Raw genomic sequence first — 11890 nt, forward strand, 5'->3', positions numbered from 1 at the left:
TTCTCCTCACAGCTAAGCCAGTCAGAGAGGGCTTGTGTTTTCGTGCCCTCTGCCTCCGCTCAGTGTGCATGGAGTCAGCTGGCATCTGCCTGCGTCATCAAGGTGGTGGTGTGGGGGATCAAGCTGGAGCTTTCAGGAAAATATTCTTCTTCAAAAGAGGCCTGGCAGGTACCAAATATGAGGGAGCTTTGTAGGATTTAGTGTGTAAGCTGAGGTGATGGGTTTCATCCTCTCACTGCAGGAGTAACACATCCTGCTTTGCTGTGTGCTGGCTGTGCGTTTAAGGCTCAAGCTGCTGACGGGGTAAACCTTTAGTGTCCTTCACATTGACTGTAAAGTGATCTGTACTATGTAATAGCTGAATGGTGACAAAGAATTGTTAATGCACCGTTTACTTTATTTTGTAGGTTCATGTGCCTCTTTTTTATTGTGCAAGTTTCCCTCTTAACAAGAAAAACCTTTTCCCCAACTAAATTAATTCAGTCCATCTATGGTAATTGTCAAAACCCCATTCAGAACACGCGTGGAATGATTCTCCTTTTATACTCAGGGTCCGGGATAATGCTAGGTCTGCCCTTGGTCAAGGTGACATTGGGAGTCCTGCTGAACACTCTCCTACGTCATCCGCTGCAACAATGTTCCCCTGAGCAGGGGAGAGAGAGGGGGCCCACCAGACACCTGTCATCTTCTTCACCACTGGCACTGTCTGCTATAAATAAAGCATTCCATAATCTAAACAGACTACGATTGCTAAAAATAAAAGACCCCACTGTGCTCGCTGAAAAAAAACACTGCATCACCTCTGTGGCTTAGGGTTAAACCACGTCGCGATAACGCCAGTGGCCCCCGAGGACTTCGACATTCCGTGACACATCCTATCCCCGTCCATCTGTCTCTACAGGAGGACTCGTGCGTGCTGATGACGGGGGGAAATGGTCATCCAATCACGATCAAAGCCAAAGTGTTTCAGCTCCCGAGATACACTGACTGCATCACAGGCCTTATCAGCACCGTGGGATGCATCACACAGGAAATCAAAGCATCAGCGTTTCAGCTGCTGATATTCCTGAGATAACGCCGGCTGCATGGTATCAAGAGTGACTCACTGCACCGACAGAGAAAACTGGCTGACGATTTGGAGGCTGCATCTTAGGATGTGTCAGCGCGTAGCACGGGTAGGAGCAGCTACTGTAACTTCAAGAGAGCCTCGACAAGGATGTGTGTGCCGAGTACAACAGCTGGGAGGCGTAGTGGTAGACAGGCACACTCGTGCACAAAAGGAACGTTGCAATGAATTCTGGGGCCCATGAAAATGTATGATACCAGGACCACTTAATCCCTATATACTTCATCCTACATGAAATACAGAAAAAAGCCAATCTACAAGCTCAGAATTTGAAGAAAAAAGAAAGGAGAAAAAAACAGGTTAATGTGGAAACATACTGATGATGACATGAATACACGGGTATTCATGGGACCTCAGGTCCCATGAATCATCATCACTTTGCACTGCTTCGTGACAGGCCTGCGTGCACACACACGGGGGCCTCAATAACACCTGTGCCAAGCTCTTTGAGGCAATGTGTTAATAGGAACATCACAAAACACACCACTATTGTAGGGTGAGTCACCTCTGCAGTGGTACTAAGAGGGGCCTTGAGATAAATGTAATCCATTGCTACCTAGTTTCCCTATCATAAGCACAAAGCTTGGAAGAGCTTAAAAATATGTACCAAAAGAAGGCGTTATGAGGAAAAATCATGAAATCCAAGGATTTCTGATTGCAGCTCCAATGCCATTACATTGTTAATTATGGGGTCATTAAAAGGATGTCTCCTGTTGTATTCATGAGCGATTCAGATGGGTACAACAGAGTAAAAAAAAAACAATGATATAACATCTAAACATTCATTTAAAAGTATGTAGGCTGCAACATGCTTATTTATTTGAAACAGCCTACATTGCAATAACGGGAAAAAAGCCCAAAGGCCAAAGTTACACATTCAAATTCTGGAGCTCAAGGGTCAGCACCATAGCACTTTAAGAAAGTACATCCACTGCTGTGTCGCTTATCATAAGTGCTAGGTAAAGTAATAGAGGATGAATAGAAAGGCAGAGAAGATTTTTCTTTAACATTTTTCGAATGTAGCTTTATAAAGCACAGTCAGTGTTCAGCGCACCGTGGCAGAAAGGACTCAAACTTACCAGCAACTTCCACAATGTCTCCAGGCACGATGTCTTTGGCCTTGATCCTCTGAACGGTCTTCCTGTCTTGCCGATACACCTTACCCATCTCAGGCTCATATTCCTTCAGGGCCTCAATGGCGTCCTCTGCATTACGTTCCTGATGAGAAACATAACGAATGTCAGTGCCAGCCAGTCAGTGTCAGTAAAATTAAGTGGTTAGCAGGGGATACCCCTATGAAAATGCCTCATCTCTACTACACTGCAGAGAACTTTACATCACATAAATATCAAGCGTCACTAAATATTTATGTTGGAGTGATACATGGGAGAAGACACACACCTGTGTTTACAAACAAACATAATACACTTGTGTGTATACTGTAGTCAAGCAGTTGGGATGAGAGCTCTTAGGATGAAAGTCTATTGCTGGGCTGCTGGCCAAATTGATCATTCCCAAGAGCCAATCATAAGGGATAATGTACAGTGAGGCATTCATTGGAAAATAAACCCTGACGGGGTGAAAAAGTCCTGCCAGGCTGCCACCTCAACTTATTACATGGCTACTTAATGAATTAAATCTATAATTTAACATGACTAGACCAGCGCCCTTCGGCTACCCTGGGGCTGGGCCAAGCAAGTCCGGAATGATTAAAGCTGGGAACACACGGCCCACCCATTGTGCAATACTCCTGTTATCTGATGTACTCGTTGTACCCGTTGTCAGCTCCACGCGCATCGCATTTTGCTTCGCACTACCACCCTCGTTCACTTCCTCTGCTATGACCACATCTCTCGTACTTTCTGTTCCATTGCAAATTGGCACTGCAGCACAAACGAAGCGAAGTGGCCGACGCCGGGTTGGCCAATCAGGGACTTATATTGGCTAATGGCTATGGCTAAGTGGCACAAATGTGACGAGAAGCTGTGAAGCCAACGGGTCAGGTTGGCCAATCAGGGAAGCCGATGCATATACTCCCAAAACACACAGAGATTCGGTGCGTCTTACTCAGAAGCGGTATATCCGCGACGGTATATCCCGGTTCTCAATTATCAAATTGCCACTTAGCAATGGTTTGGTATGAAAATACACATTACTACTCCTGCTTCAATAGACATAACATGGGGCATACAGGCATTATTACAGCCAACCAATATGGTTGACGTATCGCTCCAGTGAGCAGCAGCAGCCAATGCGGATATATTATACATCTATGTGTATATATCTATTGTAGATCCGCCATCTGATATGGTTGCAATTAACTCTTCATCAGGAGAGGGAGACAAAGGATATAAAACTTACGGATTGTAGCTTTAAGGTGAACTATATCCCTTTAATAAAGGATTTTTTTTTACATAAATGTCATGTTGTCAATGACCCACACTCTGGACTCATTTTAATTTTCCTGTCTTGTATTCCCCATTGTATTCCCCATCACAGAGTCAGCCTGTAGTACTGATGTACTTGGTACCGTAGAGATTTTCAGGACAATTATCATTTTTAACCACTTGAACCTTAGCGTCCCTTTTCTGGGGCGAACATTTGGTGAAAATAGTAGATCTACAGGCTCACAAGTCACAACGTGTCACGCTGTGAGCTAGTATAGAGCCCTGAGGGTAAGTACAAAAGCAGATCTTATGTAGCCAGTACATAATGTCTTCCATTCAACCAAAGAAGTTATATGACATTTGAGATGTCAGTAGTGTCACTGGATAAAACTAACTGACAAATAGACTGATTATTTTTCATTTTACTGGCATCTAAGGACCCTAGATCCTAAATCAGTGCAAATAATATTTCACCAAGAGTCTCACCTGCCATACACCAACAATAGCATTAGCTATGAGGATGAGTAGGATTACGAAAGGCTCCACAAAGGCTGTGATAGTTTCTTCTCCTTCCTCGAACCATGCCAAGACCTGAAATCAATCAAATGAAACGTGAGTCATTATATTGAATACGTGCGTTCCCTCACAGCATCAGGTCATATTAACCAGCTCAGACATCGTTTTTGGGGACATATTCACAAGCACACAAATAAAATACAAGGAAAAAAGCAAGCACACACATTGTTGATTGCTACAAACATCTACAGCATACCCCATATACCCACCCACATATATTAAAAATGTGTTGGACAGATTCTCAGCTCATTAGAAAAGCTTCAGCAGTTCTCCTGCAGTCAGAGGCACAATATCTGTCAGAGATGGTTTGGTTTTAATAGCAGAGTGTCATCCCACACATTTGTCACATAAACATTCCTTGTATTTAGAATGATTAAATCATTACTTTACTCCGCTGCGACACAAACATACTCACAAACATACTCAAGTTTAGTGGTAGAGGGCAGGCACAATATTTAGTGTATAATCGGGGGTAGGTGCTTATTGTTTAAGTTTAAGTACCAAGTTCAATAATAGGTCCCATCGGGGATGCACGGGCAAAACTCAATTTGCTGGACTTCTGGCATCAGTGCTAACCACTTGACAAAAGAATAATTAACAAATTATCCATAATAATGAACTAATTAATTCAAAAACCACTACATAATTAGTCTGATTAGACTGCAGTCACTGCACAGACCGTTTTGGAGTAGATGTGAATGCAGGTTTCCTAATAAGAATTATGTGAACGGCAATAGAACGTCAGCATTCAATCAGCCTCAGTAAGACACATAAATAATGTCCCATAATGTAATGGCAGCAATTAAACAATCAAACTACACAGCCACAAACCATGTCAACCCAATGCCAAACAACCTTTAAAAGGCTTAACTCAAATAGCGAACATAATTCCAATACTCGTGTCAATAGTACAACAGAACTTCTGAAGCATAAGCTTATTTTTTTTAACCGCTTCAACTTAACCCTGGCATCCCTGTTTTGGCCATGTCGTTAAAAAATCTTTTAGTGAGACACATTGTGAGCTTGTAGAGTTTTTTTTAAATATAGGCCTTAAGTGGCTGGTCAATCAAGATATTCCCTCCCCTGCTTCTCAACCCTTCCCCCAAAATGTGCTGCTCCTTGCCTCTCTGACATTCATTTGAATAATGTTCTCTCATCTGTGTTCCATGACTGCATTCTCTCAGTGGTGGGCAGAGTCATGACCACTGAGAAGAACGCATCAAAGTGTCAAAACAATTTAGATGATGGCCGATGGCCTAGTAGTCTCAACGTCGATGTGGGTTGCGTGTGCACTGTACTGGTCTGATTGGTGCCCCTCCCACTGAGAATACGCAGAGTCCAAATTTGGTGTGTAGACTAGAGTGGTGCTCTGTTCCTCCTGCCAGACAGCAGCTACCGACACCTCTCTATCACCTGACTGGGCACTACACACCACATACCAGCCAACGGACACATCCACATACAGTACATATCAGAGACTGGACCTGTCCTACACAGTTATCCCAGGCATTGTTCAGTGTCTTTAACCACTTAAACCCTATATACTTTTCTCAAATATGACGAATAGTGGAAGTAGCCAATTTGCAAGCTCACAACGCATCATGATGCCATGCGTTGTGAGCTTGCAATTTTCTCTATTTAAAAAAAAAACATATTGACATTATGACAGACATGCCCATAATAGGGACACCAGGTTCAAAGTGGTTAAAGAGGCACTATTCTTCTAAAACATCACCTCAACACTTCCTTTACATTATGGTTCTTTGACATTCTCTTTGATTCTATAACGCAATCACTGTATAATAGTTGTTTAATGAAATAACATTAACTTATATGTAGTATATAAATTACATTATGGATAATATAGCAATTATTTAGCTTTTAATATTGTAAAAGTAGGCTATAGTAGTGTTTGTGATGGAGTAGTAGTAAATATATGTCTAACTATAGCAAATTTGTCAATCAGAAATGTTTACGAATAGGGAAGGACCCATAATCCCAATCATTGTTTACAAATAGGGAGGGACCCATAATCCCAATCAGAATTACTTTCAAATAGTCCTAAGGAGTACAGTAAGGACCCATAAAAACACATTTTTCTCACTCAAACCACTCAGATAATGAAAATGGACACGCAGCACTTGACTCAAAATAAAACCACCCGGCCATCAAAATATAGGATCTAGATGGCATCACGCCAAAAAACTGCCTGATTAAGCCTAAGCCTATATGATGCTTCAGAATGGGCTTCTACAAGCCACTGATGAGTTTATTACATTGGTTGGTTTCACTGTCTAACCTTTTTCCCACCCCTTGGGGGTGAGAAAAGTGTGGCAGGTCAGTCATTACACAGCAGCAGTACAAGACGACTCAAATGCCGTGGCACATGGTGATAGCAACTCAATACGGCCAACTGCTGTCACCATTCCGTGGACGAGTCGCCAGCCTTCTCAGCTGTTTGACGCCCTACGCTGTTAGTGTAACCGCAGCTGAACTGGACAAACTGAAGAGGTTCACACTTTCACCGCTATGTGCTATGCAATGCATAAACTCTCCCCTGCCAGTCTTCACCCTGCGCTCCATAATGATCACCCCCCTCCCCCCCAGAAAACATCTTTCATTTATCGGTGGTGGTAGGGTACGGTTGGGGTTGTGATGGCAGGTTAACCACTTTCAACCCGGCATCCCTATTTTGGGCATGTCAGCGTCATTATACCGTACATTTACCCAATTTTCGGACATTTCCAATAAATAGCGAGAATATCTCATTTACAAGCAATCCATTTATAAGCAAGGGAGTACGGAAGACATGGACTTGAACTTAGCATTGGGTTTATGCATCATTTCATTCATATGCATCAAAGTCCAGAATGAAATGACATCATCAGTCAATACAATGATCAAGGAATAATGCAATGGAGAGTGACCACTCCCACAAACCTATCAAGAAAAAGACTACATAACGAATCTGTTGATATACTTACAAATGATATACATGCAGCCAGCAGAAGAATTCGAACAAGTAGATCTTCAAATTGCTCTACAACAAGTGACCATAACGATTTCCCTGTGGAAAAGGAAAGTCAATTAATACAATACCAATATACAGTATATGTAGAAGTATTAATGTATTATACCGTAACATGAAATAAATAATAAAAAGAAGAAAGAATGTTTACCTTCTTCAGCAGGTAACTCTGTGTGGGGTCAAATCCAGGGACCATACATGAAAAAAAAGATAAACAGGAAGGGGACAACATTCAATGGTCTGTAATTACTTTACATAGGAGGCAATCTGGGAACCCATTCTCGAAAAAAATGTGCTTTTTTTTCCAACTCAGTTTGGCTCCTCCCCTTTCTTAGCCCACTTCCTCCCAGGTGATTCTGTATTTATTCCTACCAATAACAGCAGTACATGTTTGGGGCAGTGGTGCTGACAGGAGGTAACCTGAGGGATGTGTTGATGGTCTGCTTCTGTTTGTCTTGCTGACTGAGGGACTAGCTCGAAAAGCATATCTGAACTTCACTTGAGGTCAGCAGTGACCTCAAGTGACGTAGTCATAGGGGTCTTGTTCAACATTTTTCAGGCCAAGGACCCCCTAGCTGAGAGCAGGGACCCCCTCTATATTGTATAAAATTGTGTTTCAGATTAAACTTTTTTTTTTAACTTGGTCTGCTCTTTTTTTTCCCTCTACACCTATATATCTTTGCCAAAAATAGCCGATCTACAAGCTCACAACGCCTCGCAGCGTGTGTGCTTGTTCTCCTCAGAAAAAGGATGCTAGGGTTCAAGTGGTTAATGTGAAGGAAAAACATCATATCACACAAATATTTGGCGACCCCCCTGTAGTAACTCTGAGGAACCCCTAGGGGTCACGGACCCCCTATTGAAGACCCCTTGGTCTAGACAGTTCTCAGTACACATGGCAAGTTCTGAAGAACAAACACCTGCACTCCCTCTCTCTCTCTCTCTCCTTTCTTTGTCTTTCATGTTACTCAGTGATGATGCCGTTCCGCTTAGTGACTCATTTCAGGCAACTTGAGCAGAATACTAATAAGCTCAAGAGAGTTGCTAAGAGGTTTGTGCTGCGTTATAACGAATTATTTACATATGAATAGCTGAAAACTGATTAATTAGTTCATTTGTAACTCTGAGAGTGAACAAATGGAACCGTGGGTCCAATTTGTACACTCTCAGAGTTAAATAAACAGAGCATTTGACTTGTTAACAGCTTGGATGAGGGTTACCTCAAAGTGACAACTGTACGTTGTCAGATGACATGACACATTACATAAAAGTCATTGTAATAATAATAAACACCAGTCATTCAATGATTTCGTTTCTCCAAAGAGGAAAGTAATAATCTGGGTATTACTATTAAGACATCTTCTAAAGAAAAAGAAAAAAGAAAAGAAAAAAGAAAGGAAATCCACGAGGTCATCTATGATGACGTCAGCAGCCAGATACCGGCTTGGTGGTGACATTTAGCCCAGTACTGAAGTGTACGATGACTAAGGAGATGTTGGATTTGAGTCTTCTCGAAATGCCAACAATAACACCAATAAACAGACAGTTTGTTTTCATTCAACATACCGTTTAGGCCCCACTTCTCCCTCTGTCGTTTCACCTGGTCCAGGGCCAGCCCCGTGCTCTCATTGACGGAGAAATGAGTGTAAACTTCTTCAACACTCTTTGTATGAGCGTTCTCCATGGTACCTTCTAGACTCCTGCTGCTCAAACAGCGACTTCACCGTGAGCGTGAATGAATAAGTCCTCCTCCCGTTGGTGGCACCTTTCTCTATCAAATTCAACCCTTCAAAGAGAACAAATAGTTGGCCAACTAACTGATGTATCTCATCTGATCTATCCTTCAGATTCGGATATCTTTAAAAGACCGTAGAGACTGGTGTTCACTGGAACGTGACCCCCTTCCCCCCTTTTGGCAATAATTATGATCCCAACAAGTAATATTTGGGCTAACAACAAAATACCTCTCCCCCGTCTTCGATGAAGATACTATATGGGTGTCCTCTTATCTTCCAAAAATGGTGGCAAAGAGTGTGCAGCAAGAAGTCTGTCCTGTTGAGGACTGCATTCACCCAGTCCTGAGCCTCTCTGTACCGTCTCTCCACCGGCCGCCGTGTGGTGCAGCTCTGCTCTGCTCTGTGGTGGTAAAGCGACGTGCTCGATATTCTGCATTTATCAAAGGGGGCAAACTCTTCCTTCCCATGGCCCGAACGGACAGCTTCGCCACGATTGGTCGGTTGGTTACCAGGCAACCACTGACGCAACGCTCTCGAGATGCCTAGCTAGCGTGATCCATCTGATCACTGTTTGGTTACTTTCCGTAATGAGTTATAACTAGTAATAATAATCGTAATTGTGTGGTGATCATTTTAGGTAGATATTTCATATACGTAGATCCAAATTAAGCCAGTCCAAGCCTTTATTTATAGTTTTTGAAAATGAAACCATTCAGTTAAATATTAATAATAATACTGTAGCGACCACCCACAAGACCCAGCCGTAACTCCTCCAAAGACTGAGTACTCGCTATATGTATTGTATGTATTGTGTATGTATTGTGAACCGAAGTTGCTTAGCAGGATACAACAAAATAATTATAATTCTCTGCTTGTCTGTTTTTGTTCGTTGTTTAATGTTTTTTTCTTGAAGATCCCCCCTGATGTTGTCTGGTGAGTGGGGTGCGGTGCACCCCCCCCCCATGCAGGCTGTATATGGGGGGGGGGGGGTCAGCCCGGGTCACAGGGGGGGCTATTGTCAATGGCCTGTCATGTCAATTTCTTCTTTGTTTGTATGTGTTTTTATTGTCAATAAAGACCATCTTCCTTTCTTCTTAATGTTGACCGGTTGCATGACAACCAGCTACCCAATCACACAGTGACTGTCCCTCTGGACTATGTGATCATACAGTACCATTATGGAAGTGCCTCATTTACTTCTCCTGTTCCTTCCTTGCTCTGCATGTGGAGTAATGTCATTGGATGGAAGACGCCCGAGGCGTTCAAAATCACAAAGGAGCCAAAACAACCAGGAAGTATTAGGCAAACCCTCCTAGTTCTCATTGAACTTCAAAGCAAGCTTTTTAAATAATCAGCAAACCAAATGAAGAACTTGTGATACATTCTTCTCACTTTTACTGTATGATTGTTTGTTCTCCTCCGTGTTTTTTGTCGCCAATGATTTCCCATGACTCCCATCAACATCACATGTCATATAAAATAATGTAAGGCAGACAACTGTTAAAAGAAACGTATTGCATCAAAGGCCCTTGTTACCAAATGGTATTTCCTGCCTTGATTATATTATCATTATATTATTATCTGACACCGGTGACTGTCTTCTTGATCAAATGCTATTCCTGATAGCCCTATTGAAATTATGAGGTAAATGTTTTACGTCTATTGTTTTTTTGCCTAGCCTGGAGGACTAATTCTATAAAGCCCTATCTTTGACCTCGGCCCACACGCACCTTTGTCACACGTTTACCATCCCGAACGGGGTGGGGGTGGGCAGCATCTGCTGCTGATAGGGTCCAGGGAACGCATTTCCATTTTAAATTCAGCCCAGGGCCCCCAGGCTGTCAAAAAAACAATCTAAAAACGTGTGCCACAGCAGAAGATCATTTTACCTCACCGTTTTTACTACAGACATCCGTAGGAATATTAGAGCCTGAAATTTTATTTCGTTTCACAATATATTTTTAATGGGCGTGGCTAATGATTCAGGGACTGGAACATGTCAATACCTTTGAAATTGCTTTCAAGGACGTTGGAAGATAGGTCAAAAACATCTCTTCTATTCACCCTGCGCATATGATGAGACCTACTACAGCGATGGGTGGAAGAAAGGTCGCAGATGGGGCAGATGGGGCTGAGGCGTGAGGTGACAGATGATGGGGCTGGATTGTATAGGCCAATCAATCTATATAAATGTCAGAATCAATAAAAAACAATCAATCTTAGTCTCTTTTGAGTGACTGAGACTGGGGTTCCTGCTGTGCAAGGAAGAGGCTAGTGGAGAACATGAGAAGGGACTGCAGACAGTAGACACACCTCTGGGCTTATTACCCTAATCATTGGCCTAATCCTAACCAAATAAGAGAATGCAACTCGAATAATTTTTTGTCATCACCCCACAATACATATTTATTTGGTCAAAATGTTCATAAGGCCAGCCAGACAGACTCTGATCCATAACAAACTTTAACTTCAACTGCTCAACTGTATACAGACAGACACCTAAAATGATGTGAAGTGAGTCAGCAAAGTGTGGTTTAGAATGTGTTGTTTGGAACTGTATCTCATTCTCAACACAACCACCACCTCTGCCCGCCCCCAACGTGTCCATGGTCAGGGGACATCACTGTCAGATTCTTGAGAGGAATTGACATGCATCATCGGTTGACACATGAGGCCACATGCAGCACAAAGCGAAAACTGTGCCGTAATTATATCACCACCATTCTCGCCAGGTCCACGTCATGCTGCCTTCTAAAATCTACACTTGATACATCTGGTGTAAGGACCACTAACAGCGGCTGTCAGCAACATATTAGGTTACGGGAGAGGGAGGGCCCTCACCTTTTTCTCAGTCTCCTCTTCTCTCCCTCTCTCTTAAAGGTTGGTTGCCCTCATTTGTATGAAAGCAACGTCATTTGCTTTTAACTGGAGTGGAGTTCACAGGCATCGTCTTTTTTATTTGGTAGTGAGTTTACAATCTATGCAACTATGTATTTACATTTTCTAGAAGATTACCATCTGAATCTATAATTTATGC

At 42.5% G+C, this 11890-nt stretch overlaps 1 protein-coding gene across 1 annotated transcript in view; it reads right to left on the bottom strand.

Annotated features, from left to right (window-relative positions):
* LOC308088147 (sarcoplasmic/endoplasmic reticulum calcium ATPase 2-like) overlaps positions 1-9269 on the bottom strand; it is a 35436-nt gene extending 26167 nt beyond the window's left edge. Inside the window, exons 1-6 of the mRNA XM_080432521.1 lie at positions 9082-9269; positions 8684-8903; positions 7269-7286; positions 7074-7156; positions 4000-4104; positions 2206-2344 (exon numbers count right to left, since the gene is read on the bottom strand). Of these exons, the coding sequence (XP_080288647.1) occupies positions 2206-2344; positions 4000-4104; positions 7074-7156; positions 7269-7286; positions 8684-8801 (463 nt within the window). The 5' untranslated portion in view covers positions 8802-8903; positions 9082-9269. The remainder of the gene's footprint in view (positions 1-2205; positions 2345-3999; positions 4105-7073; positions 7157-7268; positions 7287-8683; positions 8904-9081) is intronic.
* Positions 9270-11890: the final 2621 nt, after the last annotated feature.

Source organism: Gymnoscopelus braueri (assembly GCF_963280865.1).
Source record: "Gymnoscopelus braueri genome assembly, chromosome: 7".
Lineage (NCBI taxonomy): Eukaryota > Metazoa > Chordata > Actinopteri > Myctophiformes > Myctophidae > Gymnoscopelus > Gymnoscopelus braueri.